At 30.5% G+C, this 23827-nt stretch overlaps 2 protein-coding genes across 2 annotated transcripts; one reads left to right on the top strand and one right to left on the bottom strand.

The window, feature by feature from the left end:
• Window positions 1–6402: 6402 nt before the first annotated feature.
• LOC144574916 (glucuronokinase 1-like) lies at window positions 6403–9724 on the bottom strand. Its single transcript, XM_078325022.1, has 6 exons — window positions 9427–9724; window positions 8393–8542; window positions 8105–8293; window positions 7278–7394; window positions 7029–7189; window positions 6403–6724 (listed from the first exon to the last, which is right to left on the bottom strand). Exons 1-6 carry the CDS (start codon window positions 9655–9657, stop codon window positions 6478–6480), a joined length of 1095 nt encoding a protein of 364 aa, XP_078181148.1. The 5' UTR covers window positions 9658–9724; the 3' UTR covers window positions 6403–6477.
• A 10049-nt stretch (window positions 9725–19773) lies between these two features.
• Window positions 19774–20771, top strand: LOC144574725 (uncharacterized). Its single transcript, XM_078324764.1, has 2 exons — window positions 19774–20038; window positions 20436–20771. Exons 1-2 carry the CDS (start codon window positions 19834–19836, stop codon window positions 20699–20701), a joined length of 471 nt encoding a protein of 156 aa, XP_078180890.1. The 5' UTR covers window positions 19774–19833; the 3' UTR covers window positions 20702–20771.
• Window positions 20772–23827: the final 3056 nt, after the last annotated feature.

Raw genomic sequence — 23827 nt, 5'->3', positions numbered from 1 at the left:
AAAATGCATTAAATTAACCTACTGACATTATCTAGAAATGGTTTGATATCATCAAAGAAATACAATGTAAATTACATGATTATAAATTGGGTGTTCTATAAATAATAAATTTTGACAATTTGTGATTAACTGTCTTGTCTTTTCGATTATCAAAATTTGTGATTTCAATATATATATAGAGTAAGGCTACCATACATTGCAATGCATAGGCATTTTTGTGTATTGGACCATAAATCACCGGATTTAAAGTCCAAATGACCGATCCAAACCGTTCATCTTGTTCTCCATATTAATATGTGCTTGGATACCAAATTTTACATTTTTTGGAATTCTTTACTATTTATTAAGCCACTTTGAAAATCGCTGATCCAACGGTAAGTGAAAAAGACATGGAGTTCAAAATTTGTTGATTACTTAAATTTTTAAATTTTTGAAGTTTGATATCATAAAAGAAACTATAAATTAAACATTACTTTAAAAAAGAACTAGAAAGTGGAAATAGAAAGTCTTTGATAAGGTTAATTGGAATTTTTGCTTTAGGTATTAGCTGCTAGAGGTTTTGATAATCTCTTTATTAATTGAATTGGTGATATCTTACAAAGTGGAAGGACTTATATTTCGTTTAATGGAGAGTTAGGTGATTACTTCCATTGTAAACATGATCTTAGGCAAGGAGATTCTTTGCTCCCTCTTCTTTTGGATTAGGTACTAATATTTAAGGTTTTGAATTTACACTTTGCCGATGACTCTTTATTATTTTTGGAGGCTAATTCCCTTATTGTTGAACATCTGAAATTTCTTTTATTAGGCTTTAAAATTTTGTCTGGTTTGAAGATTAACTTTGATAAAAGTGAACTTATTCCCCTTAATTTATCAACTCAAGAAGCTTCTCTTTTAGCTAGACAATTAAATTGTAGAATGAGTACTTTGCCAATTACATATTTAGGGGTTCCTGTACACTAGAAAAAATTGGCTATTTCTGATTGGTTTCCTTTAGTCGACAAAATAGAGAAAATATTACAAACTTGAAAATGTTCTCTATTATCTCTTGGAGGTAGGGTAACGTTATTAAATTCTGTTTTGACATTTATGCCCTTGTATTGGTTATTAATTTATAGAATGCCTGTCACTATTAGGAATAAAATTGATATAATTAGAAAACGATTTCTTTGGTCTAATGGTGCTCCTAAAAGGAAGAGATATCATCTCATTAAGTGGTCAAATGTTTGTTTGCCTAAAAATCATTGGGGCTTAGGTGTTTTAAACCTTAATTACATGAATATTTTCCTCTTAGCTAAATGGTGGTTTAGATTTAAAGATCCAACAGTTAAAGGAAAGTGAAAATCAATTCTTATTACCAAATATGACCTCAATGGTTTAGATTCTAATAGTTTTTCATCTTTTTGGTCTAGTATTTTAGATCTTACTCAAATATTTGATATGGGTATTAATAGAGTTGTAGGCGATGGTTCCAGTACTTCTTTTTGGTTGAATATATGTCATGACAATGGCAGTTGTACTTTATATTGTTCTTTTCCTAATCTTTTTCGAATCATTTCTAACCCTAATATCACTATAGCAGATGTGTTTACTAATTTTCCCTTATCATTCCAATTTAATAGGCAATTAACTAGTATTATATTTTCTGAATGGTTACAACTTTTAGGGCTTTTCTTTTCTTATTCATTAGATTCATCATGTCCTAACAAAATATTATGGAGATGGAATTCGTTTGGTCTTTTTACTGTAAATTCTCTTTATAAATGGTTGTCCTTTAGAGGTGTTCCAACTAGTATTTACAATACTCTTTAGAAAGCAAAGATTCCACTTAAGATTAAGATTTTTGTTTGGTTACTTAGGCAAGATAAAATCCTTACTAAATATAATTTACAATCAAGGGGTTGGCATGGTAATGTTGATTGTGTTTTCTGTGGTGCCCCAGAAACTGTCGATCACCTCTTTGTTACTTGTCCTTTTATTTCTTCTTGGATTGGTAACCATAACAACTTTCTTTTTAATTGTGCCTAGGTGTCTGTGTCTGATCTTTGGTATTTTGATTATTGGATTCCAGTAAAAGATTCACTACTAGTGGAATTGATTAGGACTGCAACTCTTTGGATTGTATGGTTAACACGAAATAAGGTTTGTTTTCAAAATTCTCCTATACTTTCTATTAGGTATGTAGCTGCTTCTATTATTGCTTTAACTTCATTTTGGTGTAAGTCGCGATTAGATAATTCTTATTTCAAGTTATCTTCGATTATGTCTTTTGATGTTTCTTCTTTGACTCAGATAGGCCCTTTGATAGTATTATCCGACACGGATGCACAGGACCAGGACAACTCCCCGCTGGATTCAGATGAGGACCATGGTCTTGGTTTAGAAGGGTTAGACCTAGCTGATTATTTGAATGACAGAGCAATTATTAATGCTATTGATCGTGCTGCTGGCATTCTGCCTAGTATTTCATTTTCATCAGCTAGTGCCTCCTCTTCTAGTGTTATAGTCATTTCTAATTCCATTTAGTATTACTATTTCATGTTATGCTAGTATGCTTTAGTTGTTAGTCTATGGTGTTAGATGTTATCTTGATACTGTTATTTTGATTTGTGGTTAGATTTTTATTGGTTGTTAGGTGTCAATAGATTGTATGCTAACGCTTTATTTTGAACTTGTTGTATGAACTATTTTGTTTTGTAATAAAACCGGTGGTAAAATACCACTTTTGTCAAAAAAAAAAAAAAAATGGAAATTATATAATATAACTTATCATGATAAGAATGAACAATTCCAACATGGTGGCATATTCCCACTGAGGTCCCTCTCATTAGTTCAAATTATTGCAACTAATTGACTACAATATTGTAGCGGGTTGGAATGATAAAGTCAAAATTCATCTCAGTTATTTGTTTCACCGATTAAATCACAGAAATAGTCGCAGAGGAATTTATTGTTGACTAATGAGGTATATATTCGCCTCGTTTTGCTCGAAAAATGAAGAATAAAGTATTGTAGCATTCGCACTAATAATTTGCAACTTTTTATCGAAAAGAAAAGCAGGAACAATTGCCTATTTATCCAACAAAATCTTCAATTATTTATTTACTTTGTCTCAAATTTTCAATTATCCACGCGATAAAGATTATAACCACAGGAGGGAAACAAATCCTGCTGCGATTCGAATTGGAGCTATAGTACTCTGAAATCCTTGTTTTTTCAAATCGAACTGTCGATTTTTTTTAGATGTGTGCACAGAAAAAGTTGAATGGTGGAATTTAGAAAAACAGAGATTTCAGAATACTGTAGCTCCAATTCGGATAGCAGCAGATTTATTTCCGGAGTAATTTTAACAATTATTTTTAATGTTGAATTTACTGATCATCATATTATACCTCTAATTAAATTAGATTCTACATCATAAGCTAACTTCTAATTTTCTTTATGGTTTGATTTTAAATTAATAGTTGACTGCAAAATTGAGATCAAGAATCATTTCACTTATCTCAAGGTTAATTCATCTTATTAAATATTGAATCTAAAATATTCAGAAACTTCAAAGAGAAATGCTAGTACATTGAAACCTAGTTCATCATATATATATAATTGTAAATATATAATGGATTTGGCTATGGTGCTGTGGGTTGCATAGAGGGCTACGGTGTTACGGCTCAATATTCGAGTTTTTAAAATCCTAACAGTCGATCCGAACTATTCATCTTGTTCTCCATATTAATATGTGTTTGGAGACCAAATTTTACATTTTTTGAAATTTTTTTACTATTTTTTTAGATTTATTGAATATCACTGTTTTTTATGATCCAGATTTGTCTGAAAAACAACGATTTTCAATAAATCTAAAAAAATAGTAAATAATTTCCAAAAAATGTAAAATTTGGTCTCCAATTACATATTAATATGGAGAACAAGATGAATGGTTCGGATCAACCGTTAGGATTTTAAAAACTCGAATATTGAGCCGTAGCACTGTAGCCCTCTATGCAACCCATAGCACCATAGCCAAATCCAATATATAATTGTCGAGAGTAAATAAATATATATACATGAACCCATGGAGACCAATTATCGAGGGTAAATATATGATTGCCTTTCTCTATTTTCGCTTGAGGCATTTCTATTAAGTTTTTTTATAACATATGTAATTTTGATCCAATGATACCTCATATACTTCCCGTGATATCATAATTGACTGAGACCTATAAACAGTACTGTTTGGTTTATTTGTCTCCTTTAAATGATGTACTTCGAGCTGAATGTAAAACGATTATAGGAAGAATGTGATCCTAAAGATCGTTTTTTTTTTTTTTTTAAAAGTTACATAATTTTTTTTTTAAAGTAAAAAATGAAGTTTAAACCACCCAACTATTTAATAATTAATAATTTAATACCATGTTATTACAACAACAAAAAATTTTCTATTCGGATTTTGAACCCATGAGAGTTACATATGTGATGAGGAGAAAATAATTTAAAAGTGCATTCGTTTATTGTCTATTTGCATTAACTTTTGTAGATGAATTTTCTTAAAATAATAAAGTTTTGTAGTCAAATATATAGAACTAATATGGAGTTTGGCTAGTATAATATCAATGTCATTTCAACCTATATAACACTAACTCTGAAACCTATCAAATCAACTTCAAACGGTGAATCCAAACCGTTCAAAACGATCTACTTCATTAGTTGTGCATTTACATGCAAAATTTATAACTTTTCGAATTTATTTAGTATTAAGTCAAGTGGTCAAATGTGTGAGTTTTAAGTTAATTTTAATACATTCATTTTTCAATATTTTTACCGCTTGATTTGATACTAAAATAACTTGAAAATATAAAAAAAAAATTGTATGTAAACATATCACTCATAATGTAAATCGGTTTGAACGGTTTGGATTAGTCGTTCAAAGTCGATTTGATAGGTTTTAGAGTTGGTGTTATATAGGCTAAAATGACACTGATGTTATATTAGCCAAACTCATTAATACGTGGATTCATACACAAACAAATCATTATACATTTCAAGGATGATATAAATTCAGATGATATTGAAAAAAAGGTAAATTACTTGTTCTATTTTCATTGTACCTGTTTGATCATCATTTGGTTTGGTGATGGATTTAGTTTAGAACCATAGTGTTGATGTTATTATGGAAAAAAGGTTGCAAAACTAGAAATCATATGACGAACTCTTTAATTGGGAAGGCTTGCAATTCAAATCTCAAAACTCCAATATTTTTTAGTTCAAATTGATTGTTTGATTGGATACATTATATATCAACATGTACTAGAATAAAATACAACCCATTTTCCATCCATGAACAATGCCCAGATCAATCATACACTAACGTAAATAAATAAATCCATAAAATTATAAATAGCTGCGATGAAAAGTATCATGCTAAGGTAAACAAATACCTAAAAACACCTTAGATTGGTTCAGCATGACAATCAGGTGAGAGAGAGGAGGAGAAGCGACAGGAAAAATGTTTCAAAACCAAATCTAATTAAACCTAAATTCGACTTAAATATTCGATTGTCGAATTAATATGTTGTGCCAACAATAAATTTATTTCGATTATAAATAACAATGCAATATCTTATAATAATTTGAGTTGTATATTTGAGATAATATATTTTTGATACGAGACAAATAAAAATTAAATGATTTTGGAGTTTTGAGCGCTTAACATATATCCTTCTCCTACATATTTTTGATATATTCATAGTACGCATGAAAAATAAATGATCCAGTCCTTTTCCAGTCACAAATATTAGTCCATTATCTTTTGAGAGTAAATAATAAAGAAACGTAAGAAGTGCACATGAAGAATATAGAGGCCTAAAGCACATAAAAAACAAAGCCCACGAGCCCACCCAGAGCTGTTGTGGGGAGTGTTCATGGCTTCATGTGGTAGGTGCTTTTCTATGAATTACTATTATGCTTTCTTGTGGTACGAGATTACATATTTATTCATGCTTGTTCACTTGTGGCATTCATGCGACATGCCATGTTGGTTTCCACCAGAAATGATACTGTGGCATGTTCTGATAAATGTTTATGAATCACAGTCTGGTCTGGGTGGTACAAGTACTGATAAATCATAATTGCTGCTTAGGCAAGCATTGTGTGTGGCCGTTTCTTCATTTGCTCTTATAGTGCAAAGCCTTTAACTTAAGAATTAAGTGTTGACAGCATGAAAGAATTTTGTTGTTCATTTAGTGATCAAGACCAGATGCTACCAAATATTAGAATTAAAAAGAAAAAGAAAAAAAGAAATAGAGGCCTTGATTTTTTTTTTCCAAGCTTTGTTTGCTATATAAGTACTTATTATACCCCTTTCCTTTTTGTAACAGTACTTCATGATATGCTCTTTTAAAGTGTACATATTATGAACATTTCTATACATTGGTAGCCTTGCATAGAAAAATGATGAGGACCTAAAGCATCTAGTTAACCACATTAACAGTTTACCAGCGATTTGCACTCGTCTTCACCCAACAATGATGGGGCAATCAAAATCTTTTGTAAGGCAAAACCAGCCTTTTTACATTCCGATTCAAGAAGGCCGACTTGGGTCGGCCCATCTGGGCAGAAAGCAACCACAGCCCCACCACTTCCGGTGAACTTTGCAGCGGCTCCTACACTTCTCGCCACCTCCACCATTTTTATATTTAAATCCCCAAGTGCATCATCTCCAAACATTTGTCTACAAGATTTGCCAAAAGACAAAGAGAAAAAAAAAAACAAAAAAAAAAAAAACAAAAAAACAAAAAAACAAAAAATACATGTAAGATAGACCAGGATTTAGCAAGAGAGTTTGAATGGAATTTGTTAAATTACAAAAAAAATCATTTGACATAACAAAAAAATAGAACAATACATGTTAAATATACATGTTCAATTACAAAAAGTACGTTATATTTATTTGATATATGAAATTTATTTAGTTAAAAGGTAGTGTTTGTATGATATAAAAAGAATCCTTGGCACAGAAAAAAGTAGTGACTTGCCTTCTTAGGTCGAAATTGCGATTCATGAGATTTACAAGCTCTTTGTAATTCTTTTCCAAAAGGATATTTTTACCCTTTTCAGCCAGCTCAGCAACCTCATTCATAGATGAAATAATAAACTTGTCACCATCTAACCATCTCTGCCTAACTGTGCTATGCACCTACATTCATTAGTGCCCAAGAAAAGACAAATTAATAAATCGAACGAAAAATCAAACTTCTTTTAGAGAGAAACTTTACAAACCTGACCTTGCCAGAATCACTTGGGTTCTCAGCATAGATGAGAAAGAGAGGAGGGAGGAGATTCACATCCATCGGCTTATAAATACCATGCCCCAATTTATCCATATTTTCCCTGCTAAAATCCTTGGGGAGTGGAATACAAAGAATCAGTATATTTCCAGCTCAAATTACCTTTGTAAAATTTGTTATTCAAAATCAATCAAATTGGAGAGGTCAAAACAAAAAAAACTAATTTTAGAAAATTGCAATATATGTACAACAATATTTGGAAAACATGTTTGATGCCTGTTACAGTGTCAGTTAGTTTTAACAGAGAGAAACTGTCACTACAAATTAAATTCACCGGTAAACTATGTTACATTGCTAATTTGCTATCATCCGAAACTGTATCTTATCCTTTACAACTTGTAAATTACAAGGGTGACGTCAAAATGCTTTAGACCATGCACATGGAAGTTTCATCACATTCTTGCAATGCATGATTAATTTGTATCTCTAAATATGCATTAATTTGTTCTTAATAGGAGATAACTGGATTCGACTGTTTTTGGATGGTGCAGGATCTTCTGAACAATAGTGATTTTGTACATATCTAAAAAATAGTAAATAATTTCCAAAAAAAATAAAATTTGGTGTCCGAGCACACTGTAATATGGAGATCATGTTGAGCGTTCGGATCAACTGTTTGGAATTTAAAAACAGAGATAAGGATGTGAGGCATGATTGGAACACGAAAACAATAGGCATTTTAACCCTACTCAGTATTTATTGAGAAAGACATGATAATATATAGAATGTTGCTTTAAAAAAAAAAGTAATAACAAAAGTTGTACCATGAAAACAAGGCCTCCATAGACTTGCACTACTCGGTCTTGTAAACCAGCAATAATACCAAGTTCTTTCTCGGCACTCAAAATCAAATTAGGCCGTATCTCCACCTTTACTTGATGCCTCACATTATAGAAATCCAGTAGGCAATTTAATGCTGCACATACAATTGCACTTGAACCTGATAGACCCGTCTGAAAATTTTCAAAATATATAAAAATAGAGGTTAAAAATTTCAAGTCAATCGTGAATGAACCAAATAATTAAACTTATCAAGTAAGAAATCTGCAAACCTGACGAGGGATATTGGTGTCGTATGATAAAGTGAAATTTCCCCTTTTCAACTCGATATTTTTCTCCTGGCAGTGTTTATAAAACATTTTGCATATTGCCATTAGCAACCGGACCCCACCATAGTACCCTTCACTGTCCAATCGGTGTACCTGATGAAAGAATTAAGTTAACTTAGAAAATTTTAACTGACTTTTCTTAATAAAAAAATATGCTATTTTTCCATCACGAATCTGAATACGGTTTCCGTGAAAAAAAATTATATTTTTTTATTCAATTTCTTTTACATCATGGATTCTAAAGTGGCAAAACAATGTGCCCTCCTTGAAATACCTCATCCAATAATTCCAAGTTTCCAACCATTAGCAAAACATATTTATAAAAAAAAAAAAATGTAGTGTGTTAAATTATCCAGATACTACAAACATGAAACATGTGAACAAAAATAAATAAATAAATAAATAGATAGTTAAAGTTATATCTAAAAACCTGGTCCCCACATGGTTTCTATAAACCTCTTGTCAGGCAAAAAAAGGGACGGAAACAACAAATCTCATCTGAGAAGAAAATTGTAAAGATCTAGTATATCCATTCCTATAACAAGTCTTGATCTCTTTACTAATTAACCTTGCACATGGATTGCTACACAATAATGGGACACAAAAAAGCATCCAAATCTAAAAAGGTACCACTTCTAGCTAGCTAATGCATCTATGATCTATCCATGTAGCAAGTCGTAATTAGTACAGTTAATAAATTCACTACATGCATAGCTAAAAACACTAAAACTACAGAGAATCCGTAACAACTAGATTGTTCAAACCTCGTAGAAATCAATGAAGTTTAACAGGCCAAGACGCAACTAGAGATAAGATGAGATTACAAACAAACAGTATACCATTTACAAAATGTAAATTTAAGCTATTGTAATTGTTCAAGAATATTTCTTTTTTGATGTAATTCACCAAGAAAATTTCACGACAATCAGTTCCTCCTAGTACATCAAAAACAATTTCGAAATGAAAAGATTACTAACCAGGTGGTGAATCGAATCGAAGGAGACGAGATCGTGCTTGGGGTGGGGTTGTATGACGAGTTCATCCGACGGTCGTAGCACCACCGATGCCCAGAAATTGGCGAGAGAGAAGGAGATCGCGCGCCCGAAATAGACATCGCTAGGGTTTCCAAGAAACCCCACTCTGGCGTGTGCCTTGTGCTCGATCGCCATCTCTTTCTCCTTCTCCTTCTCCTCTGTAGCGGATGGCATTAGAGAGAGAGAGAGAGAGAGGTTGCTTTTGAATTTTGTTCTTTTTTTTGTGAGAGAATGCAAGGAAGATAAAGAACAGAGCTAGGATCAATCAACTCGAAGGCTCTGTTTTATTTTTATTTTTATAGAAGGGTCTGCTTTAGGATTTGTGCCAGATTAGAACGAACGACTCGGATCTCATTTTGCCAAGTCAGGTATTGCACTGGATCTGAATTCAATGAAAAGTGGTGTTTTATCATACTCCGAATAAGGTACCCAAATAAAATACTGAGGTCATGTTTGGTTGTGAACTAATAAGTGGAATAAGGATTTTAGGCCTTGGTTTTATGAGTAGAACTAGGGTGCTCTTAAGCTCACTAAAATTTTGGTGAGCTTAACTCTAAAACTCATCAAATCGATTTCAAATGACGAATCCGAACCGTTGAAACCCGCCTACCTTACGTGTGATGCGTCTACATGTGAAATTTTTAAACATTCGAATTAATTTAGTATAAAGTCAAGCGGTCAAAAAACGTTCAAAAAATGAATGCACTAAAATTAATTTATTAACCTTCTAATTTTGACCGCTTGACTTTATACAAAATTAATTCGAATGTTTAAAACTTTCACATGTAGATGTATCACACGTAAGGTAGACGGGTTTCAACGGTTCGGATTCGTCATTTGAAATCGATTTGATGAGTTTTAGAGTTAAGCTCACCAAAACTTTGGTGAGCTTAAGAGCACCCTAGTTCTACTCTGGTTTTATTGAGTCAGCAAAGAAGAAATAAGTTAATTTTTAGGCTAGACTAAATTGCCTTAAATTAAACTACTTCTCTAGGTGGTTTAATTTTAATTGAGTATAATGTCTAACTTTTTATTATTTTTAATTACTTGCAATTTTTTTTTTCATTTACATATAAGGAAACTTATAACTTTATCAATTATATAATTAACATTTTTTTTAAATGGCATAACTTTCTAAATCAATAAAATATACAATCTAGAAAATAATTAAATAAAATATTTTTTAAATTGTACTACAAAATAATAAACTTTTTGTTCATCAACCTAACACATTTTTGATAAATAAATTGGTACACATATAACTTTAATTAAATAAGATTCATTAAATACAATGTGCTTCTCTAAGATATAGAATTAATTTATACATAACTCATTTTCTTATACAATTTCTTTCAATCAAAATAAAAATAAAAAACGAAGAATAGTTTTATTATTGATATTACAAATTCTGTAAGACAAAATAATTTGTAATATCAAATCATGCCTTAAGCCATCAAATTCTTATCAAACAAGGAATAATTTAAGTCAAGGTATAACTTTAAGTATCAACCAAACATGAATAATTCCGAGATTTTTAAAAATACCCAAAAAAAATTTATTTTATTAAAAATAACCAGGTTTCAGTTAGAATTTTAAAAATACCCAGACCGCGGAAAAAATCCGCGCCCTGAATTTTGTTTTTTTTTTTAGAGTTTGGAGAAAGAAAATATCCATGGTTTGGTTGTTTTTTTTTTATAAACTCATTTTTTTTATAATATATGTATAATATATGTAGAGATGGGCTACGGTGAGTTGCGAAGTAAAGCGACTATTTTACTTCACGCTCATATTTTGTGATTTTAAAGTTCAAAACGTCGATCTGAACCGTTCATCTTGTTCTCCATATTGAAATGTGCTTGGAGACCAAATTTTACATTTTTTGGAATTTTTTTACTATTTATTAAGCAATTTTGAAAGTCGCTGATCTGATGGTCCAGAAAATTTTACTGTTTTTACTGTTCACAGCAAAACAGTAATTTTAAAAAATGCTTAATAAATAGTAAAAAATTTTCAAAAAATGTAAAATTTGGTCTCCAAGCACATTTCAATATAGATTAAACATCTAACGGTTCGGATTGGTCGTTTGGACTTTCAAAATAAAAATACGGCATGAAGTAGAAACGCGTTTTACTTCGCAACTCACCGTAGCCCATCTCATATATGTATATGTATATCAAATTTGACCTCTGCTGGTAAATTTTTTGGGAGGCTATAGTCTCTTTTATCCCAATGAAGCTCTGTCATATTGAATGGTTTTTTTTTCTTTCTTTTAAAGGGTAGGAATTTTGCCTACTAGAATTTTATTAATGAAAAAAGTAATTACGATTAAGAAGAAAAAAGACAAAAAAGATTTACCATAAATACAAGCACAAGAAAATAATATAGAAAAAAGAAACTGAAAACAATTATAGGCAAAATCTTATTTGAGTTGTTTTTTCTTCTTGCGTGCAAAGGTGAATAAGAATTGTTTTATTTGAGTTGGAGCTTATGCTCAAGATTTTGGAAGAGGGGGCTGTCCGATGGCCATCGGACCACTTTTATGTTTGATGGGTTCTCTCACCGTCAGATCTGCTTTAGAATTCGTGTATACGAATTTTAAAGCAGACGCGAAATTGCGGGCGCGAATCCTAAAGCAGATCCGACGGTGAAAAGAACCCATCGAACACAAAAGTGGTCCAATGAGCGTCGGACGCCCCCCTCTCCCCAAGATTTTAGTCCCCTCACCCTCACACATCATCTCCTTGCGTGTGTAAGAAAAATCTTGTTAATAATTGACCCTATCATTGTACCCACAAAATTGACTCAATGAACTATTTTCGATGCGCCAATGATAAGTGTCTATATAACATAACTTGTCATTAACAAATATGTCAAAATGTGATTTTCAATATCCATATTACTGATCACGATGTTTCAAAACTTGCGTACTAAACCGAGATTTTTAAAAATACCCAAAAAAAAATTATTTTATTAAAAATAACCAGGTTCCAGTCAAAATTTTAAAAATACCCAAACCGCGGAAAAAATTCGCGCTCCGGATTTTTTTTTTTTTTTAATAAACTCGTTTTTTGTAATAATATATGTATATGTATCTATAATATAATGTATGTATAATATATGTATATATAATATATGTATAATATAATATAATATAATATAATATAATATAATATAATATAATATAATATAATATAATATATGTATAATATAATGGGGAGGGTTCAAATGCCCCCATTTTTTGTGCCTCCATCATGCCTCCATTTTTAAAAACTTTAATAACTCAAAATTTAAATCTTAAAATTCAAAATAAAACCGTTAGATATGAACTATATCATTTTATCTATGCACATGTAAAAAATTATGGCATTTCAACTTTGTTTTGATTGTCATCTTGAGCTTGTAAAAATGTATACAAATGTGGATAATTTCTAGACGTTGATTTTTCAACTTATTGATTCATATAAAAGCAAAATCAAAATGTGATAATTTTTTATGGGCACATAAAGAAAATAACATAGATTACATCTAACGGTTTTATTTTGACGTTTAAGTTTTAAACTTTGAGTTATTTAAGTTTTTAAAAATGGAGGCATGATGGAGGCACAAAAAATGGAGGCATTTGAACCCTCCTCTAATATAATATATGTATATGTATATATTATATAATATAATATAATATAATATAATATAATATAGTATAATATAATATAATATATTTATAATATAATATAATTACATATAATTATCTAAACAAAATACCGATCGTTGTACGCCTACCGTCGTACGAAAACTTAAATTGCATTTTTGAGGCACTAAACGATATTTTTTTTAAATTATGATACTTCCGATGCGACGATGCCCGATGCATCACGGGGCAAATCGGATCCGTCTCGTCCTCCCCTTTCCGAAAAGTCATCATACGTGCAAATCCGAGTTTCTTAGCCAAAGTTATGGCTGTTTAAAGTTTTTTCGAACGATAGAACTTTGAAAATTCATAACTAATTGTAGATAAATTCAAATAAATTAAAATTTGTGTCAATTCTGTGTATTTTTTAATGCTCTACATGCTGGTGTAATCATTTTTTCAGTTTGGTCCCTGTATCAATCCAAACTTGCTAATTTACCAGCAGAGGTCAAATTTGATATACATATACATATATTATACATATATTATAAAAAAAATGAGTTTATATAATTATACAAAAATATGAATTATATATAATTATATTTAATTATATTATATATAAATATAATATATACATATACATATATTATATTATAGATACATTATGCATATATTATATCATAGATACATATACATATATTATACATATATTATATTATAGATACATATACATATATTATACATATATTATTAAAAAAAACGAGTTTATAAAAAAAAAACCAAACCGTGGATATTTTTTTTCTCTAAACTAAAAAAAATAAATCTGGGGCGCGGATTTTTTCCACTGTCTGGATATTTTTAAAATTTTGGCTGGAACCTACTTATTTTTAATAAAATAATTTTTTTTGGGTATTTTTAAAAATCTCGACGTACTAAATATAAATTTGTAAATTTTAGCCAAAAAATTATAAGAAGATATACTAGTATAATTTTTACCAGCAGAGGTCAAATTTAATATACATATACTTATATTATACATATATTATAAAAAAAACAACCATACCATGAATATTTTCTTTCTCCAAAGTCCAAACTCTAAAAAAGAAAAAAAAAATCCGGGGCACGGATTTTTTCCGCGATCTGGGTATTTTTAAAATTCTGGCTGGAACATGGTTATTTTTAATAAATTTTTTTTTTATATTTTTAAAAATCTCAGTGAATAATTTATATCGACCTAAATTAGAATAATCAAGTTAAATCTCCTTAACTTTATTCCACAATCAAACATCACCTGAGTGCCTATCTCTAATGTTTTTCGATTTTTACAAAATGGAGTAGCTGATAGCAAAATCCTTACGAATTAAACATGCATAGTTGTTTCATTAATTAATTTTTTTTTCTAAAGTATGCAAAGGTCGTATTTAATATATTTTCTTAAAATTATTATGTATAACATACATTTTCTACCTATTTAAAAAATAATGAATTTTATTGTAAAGAATGTAAAAATTTTGTATGGAGAACATGCTGAACGGTTCGGATAAACTATATAGACTTTGAAAATGAATATTTTAAACCAAAATATGGACCAATGTACACTATGTAATGTTCCATAGCCTCACTCAAATTACACTTTATGTCAAAATTTCAAATTATAATTACCTTCTATTGTTACAAGTATTGTGAAAGAAAAAGTTTCTAATGACAAATTATATTTTCTAGGGTCCTTTTGATAAATTCGCATTTTCATTTGGTATTGATTGGACAAATAAAATTTAAGAATTATTGTGTTTCATCTTTTATAGTTTTCTATGGAAGCACAAAGTCTTTCCCTGTTACATAAAATGTTACAATCTTTAAAGGTTAATAAATATACACTAAAAATTAAGTTTAAAATTATAATAGAAAAATTAAAATTGAGACTTAATTAAGAGACCAAAGGCACGATGAATAAAAAATTTAAGCTAGTTTTAAGCTCATATCATGTTATTAGTATCGTGTTCGTGCGTTGCAACATGACATATTATAAGAAAAAAAAAATACTTTCATACAAAATGACATATTTTTATAAAAAAAAATGAACCAACTAAAAAAATTAATTATTTAGCAATATCCATGAATGATATTTAAAATAGATCGATTCTAATTTCAAATTATAAATAAAATGTCCAATTAGAAATAATGTCGATTTAGTGAAAATTGAAGATATCATAGTACGAGCTATAATATACACTTTGTATGTTCAAAAATAAAATTATTTGTCATTTAGTGATTTCATTTAGATAAACATGATTATATTCTTTACTTTAGATACACAAATGGATATAAATCATAGGTAGATGAGGATAACTCTTATAACAATAATAAGAGTCATAATGTTACAACAAAAAGTGTCATAACATAACAACAATAAATAATACAACTTATTTTGATGATTTTTTTTTTTCTCTTGTTTCTTCGTTAAACAACATGACAAAAGAGTAAAAATTTGTTTTGAGGTGTTATTATTTATTTAAGAACTTCAAATTAGTTTCTAACAATCAAATAAGGGAATTTAGTATAATGACAAGTCCGGTTTTCTTAAATAATATTAAAAAATGGAAAGAAATAAAGATAGTACCAATCCATTGTCAATTAATCCAAAAGTTTTCTAAATAATATTTAAAAAATAAAAAGAAATTAAGACCAATCAGAAAATTAAGTATCTGACAATCGTATGGCGAGTACATGTCTGACTAAGTTTAGACTTCTACACGTAAAAAAAATATAAAAATATGCATGTAATAATAAAGATAGGCAGACTATTTCATCAGAGAACTGATATTCAATTCAAAATTTTATATTTTAATTACAATTTTGGATGAATCATGACATTTGCTTGCATGGTTAATAAGAGAGCAAAGATATCAAGTCTTTTGCCTTTAGATGGTGCTGCGTAATTAAATGCTGAGCTGGAAGTTTATCTCATCCGGTTAAGATTTTATTATTAAATTATGATTTATGTTGCATCAGATCAAATCTGCCAACTGGTGACACGTTAGCATTTCAGTTATTGTATTTTTTTTTTTTGTTTGACTGGGATTGTACATCAACATATATATACCTTTATCTGAAATGCCAGATCATTCCAGTTGATCCTCGATAAAGAAAAAACAAAAGTAGTATGTATTTTTTTGAGACATTAATTGGTCATATCCCCGACACGGTTCTTATCCGAAACACCAACCATAAATATGTGTGATATATTATGAAATTCACATGATCCATCTACTATTTTATTAGTTGTTTACTCGCTTTCAGAACAACTAAAGAAAGACAGTTTGGACAGAATTTTTTTATTTTTAGAAATGTATTAAATATTTTGTAAAGAATTAGAAAGATGCATTTTTTTTTTCGTCTCTCCAATTTGGTTCTTTTGGATGCATATCAAATACATTTTTAATGTGTAATTCTGTTATTTTTAATAAAATTCTATAGTTCAACTAAATAAAATTTATGTGTAATTATGTTATTTTTAATAAAATTTTGTAGTTTGCTCCGTTTAATTAAACCAACAAATATGTCTTACTTTAAAAATATATCTTGTTGAATATTACTTATTATTAAATTCAACCTCCAATACAACAAATGTATGAATCTGTCCTTATCTTTCTTCTACAAAGAAACAAAAGTGGTAAGAAAAAGAAAGAGATGGGAGTTGCAACTTTAGAACTCACTCTGTCACCCACTCATTCTGGAGATCGAATCCTCTGCCCCTCGGGAGGCAGGAAATTCCTACTCCCAGAGTCACTGTCGGTGGGCTCCCAGTTTAAAAATTAACAGTGACCAGCTCTCTTTAACAGTGATCGGCCCCACCCGACAGTAATTGAGGGGCCTGCATTCTGGAGGCAGGTGATCTCCTTCCTTATTCTGATCTTTCTTTATTCTAAGGTTTTGTCATTTGTTTCTCAACTGGCCCAGGGAAGCTTAGAACTAGGCCCAATTAAAATAAACAGTCTATATAATGACTTGGGGTGGCTGTTTGGTAGTGAGAAATAAACAGTCTTTGATATGATAACCTCAGCACCTTTTTATTCTAACCTATTTTACCCCATTGAAGGATGGCCCATACAGAACACAAATAACACAAACAGGCCCGGATCCAAGACACAGTAAATTATCAATTTCTATATGGCAACATTATTTAGAACAATATTTGTTTTATATAAAATAATTTAACTTTACATTTGTAAACTATTTGTAGAGACTAAGGGTACTGTACAATCCGAGAATAAGTTTTTATTTATTTATAATAGAATAGATTCGTAACATTTTTGCGGTGAAATAAAATTAGGGGGGGGGGGGGGGGATACAAAGCGGATTTGGAGCGGATAATGATCATATTTTAATATATAAAATATGTATCCATCTTTCAATAAACAAATATGAATAGAGATAGTAAAAGAATATTAAAATTCAAAATTAAATATGTCTTAAACAAATACGGATAAATAATAGATAATCTACAAATACAGATTTGAATACGAATACGAAACAAATATTTATCAGATAATTAACTCATAAACATAAAATACTAATTAATAAAGTTAAGAAAAACAAATCAGAAGATAAAAAAAAAAGTAAAACGAAAATTCAAATAAAAGATAAAATAATAATCTAAAGGAAAAAAAATAACAATACTTAAATGAGTTGGGTTATGGAGACACCTAGAATGGAAAAAATGGCACAGCGGAACCGGCTATATCACGGAATAGCACAGCACGACACGCATGTCAGTTACGTGTTGTGATTCGCGTGTCTCTTGTCGTGATAATTTGCGTGCCGTGATCATCTTTTGAAATTTTGGCATGTCATAGTACGTCACGTAAAAGATCTGGTCACGGTATAGCACGGCACGACACATGGTTACGCGAATCATGTGTAATTAGGACCATTAGATATTGATCAAATGGTGAATCTTGAATAAACTAACTTAAATTATGATTAAATGATCACGCGAGTCATGCGAGACACATCATGGTCACGACACATTTAGGCACAGCATAACTCATGTGATGTGACCATTCGCGTGCTGTGACCACCTTTAATATTTTTATCACGACACATAACTTGATCATAGTACAACACAACATGAGATCAAAATTACAATGTATTAATCATGACACGTTTTTTCCACTCTAGAGACTCTCAGTAATAGTTCCGCATTGATATTCAAATAAAAGATGAAATAATAAAAAAAATAGCGCTCACATTGAATAGTTCAAATAAAAGAAAAAAATAATAAAAAATGAACACGTCATCGCATTGAAAAGAGAAACAGTCCGGTTCGTCCGGAGTTCAAGTTATACCCACACTAATTAGTTACAAAAAATTATTCAAGTTAGGTCCTGTTCGACAGATTACTATTAATGTGAAGAAAAATAATTTATTCAGATCAAAGTTTTTTTTCACGATAAACAGTAAAAATTAGTTCAAAATTTTTAATTCTTATTTCTTACCAGGCCACCGAATTGGACCTAATTAGTTACAAAGTATGAGACCACAAGCCTCCGTTTAGACGGCAGAAAATTTATCTGTTTCCGTATCCATTATTCAATTAATTTTTTCCGTTTGTGATAAATTAATTATTCAGATCCGTATCCATGTATTATCCAATATATTTAATTCGGATACGGATCCACTAATTTTATTTATTTATTTATTGTACCTAAACCTTGTAATTATCTGAGAATAAGTCACGCGGGTAGAGTGACATCACAAAGCCAAACTCCCTAATTATATAACTACAAGGATTCGTAAACCCGTATCTTTTCAACTGTTATCACAGACAAGTGGGACCATATTGTCATATAAAGGTCTAAACTAAAGCACCAAGCAATATGCCATGTTTAACTAGTCGGAATTTGTCGGCACCTGCTCCATTACATTGCGTACAGACACCGAAATTAAGTAATTAATCACGCGTCGTCAGATTAGAAAACCTTCGCCACCAAGGAAATGAAAGAATATAAAATAAAGTGATTGTTATTCCTTTTCCTTTGCTCTCTGTTATCATTTCTCTGCTTCTCTCCTCTCACTGCTACTTTGCTGGTAAAATCCACTGGTAAGTCTTTAATTATTTTTTTTTTCAGTAGTGTTGTTTATATTTTTGTATTCTTACTGAACCCACTGTATATATAGTTCTTGCTTCTTCTCTATGTTTACTCAGATACATGTATTAGAACTGAAAAAAATTCCGTAGCTCGTGACCCGCAGAGGGAAAAATCTAGTAAATAGCTTGTTTGATCTAAGATTCGAGCTTAAAACGAGCTTGTTCGCTCCGGCTCGATCCCTCATTAACAGACATATATGATATTTGATGATGTAAATATAGTTAATATGTTACGGTAGAGACTAGCTCGTCTCAATTCAGGTACAACATATATGCATATTTGATGATGTAAATATAGTTCTTGCTTCTTCTCTATGTTAAAATTGTGAATAGGCTCGGCTCGTTATAATCACGCCTATTCCGAGTTTTAATTAGCTCAGTTCATTTACAACCCTAACATGTACCCTTAAATTATCAACAAACAAAAAAAATATAAATACTTCAATCACATAGAAACACTAGAGCCTTCATTTCTGTTAAAACAAAAGAAAACATAAATTGACAATTGACATTACCATACATGATCTTAATTCTGTGGATTATTTGCAGTTAAGTAAAGTTTATTGAAGACATAATGCAAATGCAAGGAGGGAACAACAACCCACAAAATGGCAATGAAAGAGGTTTCTTCTCTAACTTGATTCCTGGATATTCGTCGGCGCAATACCCTGGTTACCCTCCACATGGATACCCGCAACCTGCACCGCAATATTACCCTGGTGCCTATCCATACCCACCCCCGCAACCATCGGGTTATCCATCTCCGGGAACATACCCAGGTAAATAAAATCGGGCTTTCTATTTGAGTGATTTTTCTGTTCAAATTACTCACTGAGTTTGATAATAGACAATTAAGTATAATTAATTTTTGAATTATAGAAAAAGTGTAAATTTAAGTAATGAATTACTCAACAAATTTAAACTGTTAGAGCAGCTAGGAAATTGTAATGAATTTTTAGATATTATCTTTTTAACTAGTAGACTTAGTATATCTGAATCATGCATAATTTCAAGTGAACAAAATTTGAATTATAGTGAAGGTGCAAGTTAAATAATAAATTGATGTAAAAATTAAATTTTAGAAGTCCAAATTGTTAAAGTAAATGGTCATTTGTATTTTTCATATTTTCATAAACAAAGAAGAGCAAAAATTTCATTTGTTTTTATACATTTTAGGCCATGGATCTTACGGTAATATGGCGGCACCGCTACTCGCTGGTGGTGCTCTTGCTGCTGTCGCTGGTTACGGGGCCTACCAACTCTCTCACGGCAACAATCATCATGGACACCATCATCACGGGCATCATGGGTTCGGCATGGATCACGGCTATGGGCATCATGGGTTCGGCATGGATCACGGCTATGGGCATCATGGGTTCGGCATGCATCACGGCTATGGCCATCACGGCCATGGCTATCATCACGGCCATGGCCATCATTGAAAATGATCATCCAAGTTCTTGTAATATAATATGTTGAACTTTGTCTAAAATTTGTTTAATTACTTAATATGCATTTCTCGTCTGTGTGTAAATGATAACATAATGATATTATCCAAACAAGCATGAGTAAGTAGATGAGTAGAACGATTGTGTTTCTAAGTTTATCAAGTCTTTTTGTGAATTCATTTCTAAAATCTATCGAATTGATTTTGAATAATGAATTCAAACTGTTGAAATTTATCTACCTTACGCGTGCAAAATTTATAAACTTTCGAATTAATTTAGTATAATGTCAAGCGGTCAAAATTAGAAATCAGAAGATTTATAAATTAATTTTAATGCATTTATTTTTTTGAACTTTTTTTTTATCACTTAACTCTATACAAAATTAATTGAAAAATTCAAAATTTTTATATTTAGACACATCACGCATAATGTAGATGGGTTTTAATAATTTGTATTCATTATTTAAAATCAATCTGATAAGTTTTAGAATTGAGTTTACAGAAAAGCTTGGTAAACTTAGGAACACCCTAATTCTACTCTAAGTAGATATTCCTAATTCTACTCTAAGTAGATATTTTTAATTTTTGTTGCTGAGGTTGAGTATACAATGAGCGAAAGGATTCGATGGACAACATATCAAATTCTATTAATGTCTGGTCTAATTAATTTTCAGTCTACATCAAGATTCGTGTGAATTGTTTCAATTTACAGGCACTTTATAATTTTAATTTTTATAATAATTATCTCAAAACAAATAAAATTTCGTCGGATCGAATTTGATCCGCTCATTGACCCCCCCTCCCCTGTATCGTCTCAGGTGTCGTACATGTGAGATTCATAATTTTATGGGAGTAGAACTAAGGTGTTCTTAAACTCATCAAAGTGTTTCGTAAGTTTAACTTCAAAATTTATCAAATTGGTTTCAAATAACAAATCTGAACCGTTGAAATTCACCTACCTTACAAGTGATGTGTCTACTCGTAAGGTAGGCAAGTTCCAATGATTCGGATCCGTCATTTGAAACCGATTTGATGAGTTTTGGAGTCAAGCTCACAAAACACTTTGCTGAGCTTAAGAACACCCTAGTTCTACTCATTTTATGGTCGAGAATTACTCTCAGTTGATCTAATTCTAATCCAGTGTCTATTTAGAAATAGAAAATTCGCTTTTAGATTTTACGTTAAGGGTACATTTGGATGAAATAAAGAATAGTTCAAAATAGCTTGCTAATCCAATATTTCAATAAAATAGCATAATAGCAGCTAACCCGAGCTATTCCTTATATTAAGAATAGCGTTTTTTTCACTCAAACGTGAAATAGTGAGAATAGCATGCTTGAAATAGTAGCTATTCCTTGGCACCCAAACGCACCCTGGTCCGATATGAAATCCAAATTCGTATCCTCTGAAATATCTCATATGTTGCGTGACAATCTGAAAAATCTCAACCGTTCGAATACGTTTTGCACGATTCTCAACGCTCAAATAATACTTCCTCCTGCACTATAATCGAATATACACCACACACGTCGGTAACGCAAAATATGAGATATCTTAGAGGATACGTCGATATGCACTCCCGAAATTCCCCTCTCCTCCCCCGAAATTCGTATCCTCTGCATTAACTCAAAAAGAAATCTTTTGAGTTAATGAATATTGACCATCTAATATGCTTTAAGATTCATGCAAACTAAATTCGCACTAATATAAAAGGGCCCCTATATTATAAGCAAAGACCAGATTGGCTCCGTTTAAAATCAGACGGTTGAGATTCATTAACTCAAAAAGATTCTTTTTTGAGTTAATGCAGAGGATATGCATTCCCTCCCCCGAAGGCCAAACGAGCAACGGCTCAAAAATTAACGAATCACTGACTGCTAAACTGTACCAAGCACTGCAATTTGTTAAAAAACAAAAAAGAAAAAACAAAGAGCCCAAAAGAGAATATCTTTCAATTAATAAAATTATCTACTTTTGAAGAAGATAAAAAGAGAATAAATATTTAGAGAAAGTATTTATTCTACTTTTTGAAGAAGATAAAAAAAGAAAAAATATTTTAAAAAAAGTATTTATCTTTCCTTAACATATCATCAATTTTTTATGGTTTCATTTTTAAATTATATTAAAAAGATAGATACAACTTCATATTAATTTTTGAATTGTTGTCCAAAAAACTTAATTTAAACCATTATATATAAATATAAAACTTTTGAAATAACAAAATGAAAATCTATCGGTGAATAAACTCTAACACCTTGTTTGGATGGAGAGTAGAGGAAGGGATAGAATGGAAATAAAATAAAACTTTATATTGAATTGTGTTTGGTTTATAAAATTATGCCGCAGGTGAAAGGTTTAACTTTGTATTATTATAATCAATAGAATCGATTTTCCTCTTAATTTGGAGTGTAACAAATGTAAATAAATTTTGTTGCAAATAATTTTAGAAAAAATAACATAAATGTCAAATCCTATATTTTACCAATATAATTCTCATATAAATTTTTTTTTATTATAAACCTATAACAATCACCAAATTTCTCATTAATCTTTTAAATTTTAATCAATCAAACAAGAAATAAGACGAAGACAAAAGTTAAATTTATTTTCTTCCAAAAGTTTTTTACGTTAATCTTTCTTTCTATCATATTTTAATCTCTTTTATTCTTCACCTCCCATTCCTTTCTCTGCTCTTCATCCAAACAGGACCCGAGTACAAATTTATTATTAAATAAAATAATCATGAATGCATGGCGATAATTTTGTATATATATAAAAAGGAATCTATTATCATGTGAAACAACAATGTAACATTGTGCCAGTGTCGGTTTGTAAGTTCTATAGTGTTAGCGTCGTATTTTCGATCATGCTACATTTGCAATTTTATTTGTTTTTAATAGAAAATGGAGTCTTCCAACTTCTATTTATGTTGACAATTTCATAGGATTAATTTATGTTTTTAAATGCGTATAAATAAAATTTCGGCAAAAGCTGGCCTGCTCTAAAATTGTCCGAATTATATTGCAAAATTCCTGCATATCAGTATCAGTAATGCTGGTATTATATCGGACGCTCCAGATCAACCATAACTACAGTAAAAAAAAACTCATATTGTTAGATC

The sequence above is a fragment of the Carex rostrata genome, chromosome 23, assembly GCF_964058835.1.
Source record: "Carex rostrata chromosome 23, lpCarRost1.2, whole genome shotgun sequence".
In the NCBI taxonomy this organism is placed as follows: Eukaryota; Viridiplantae; Streptophyta; class Magnoliopsida; order Poales; family Cyperaceae; genus Carex; species Carex rostrata.
Note: the sequence above shows the minus strand (reverse complement) of the source record. Positions and strands in the feature narration are given on the sequence as shown.

Bases quoted from the DNA above. Each gene is read 5' to 3' on its own strand.
- LOC144574916 (XM_078325022.1), bottom strand. From the start codon at position 9,657: ATGCCATCCGCTACAGAGGAGAAGGAGAAGGAGAAAGAGATGGCGATC. The intron at 7,395-8,104 runs GTACAACTTTTG...CCACTCCCCAAG, and splicing joins ATGGAGGCCTTGTTTTCATG to GATTTTAGCAGGGAAAATAT. The intron at 6,725-7,028 runs GCAAGTCACTAC...CAAATCTTGTAG, and splicing joins CGCAATTTCGACCTAAGAAG to ACAAATGTTTGGAGATGATG.
- LOC144574725 (XM_078324764.1), top strand. From the start codon at position 19,834: ATGCAAATGCAAGGAGGGAACAACAACCCACAAAATGGCAATGAAAGA. The intron at 20,039-20,435 runs GTAAATAAAATC...TATACATTTTAG, and splicing joins ATCTCCGGGAACATACCCAG to GCCATGGATCTTACGGTAAT.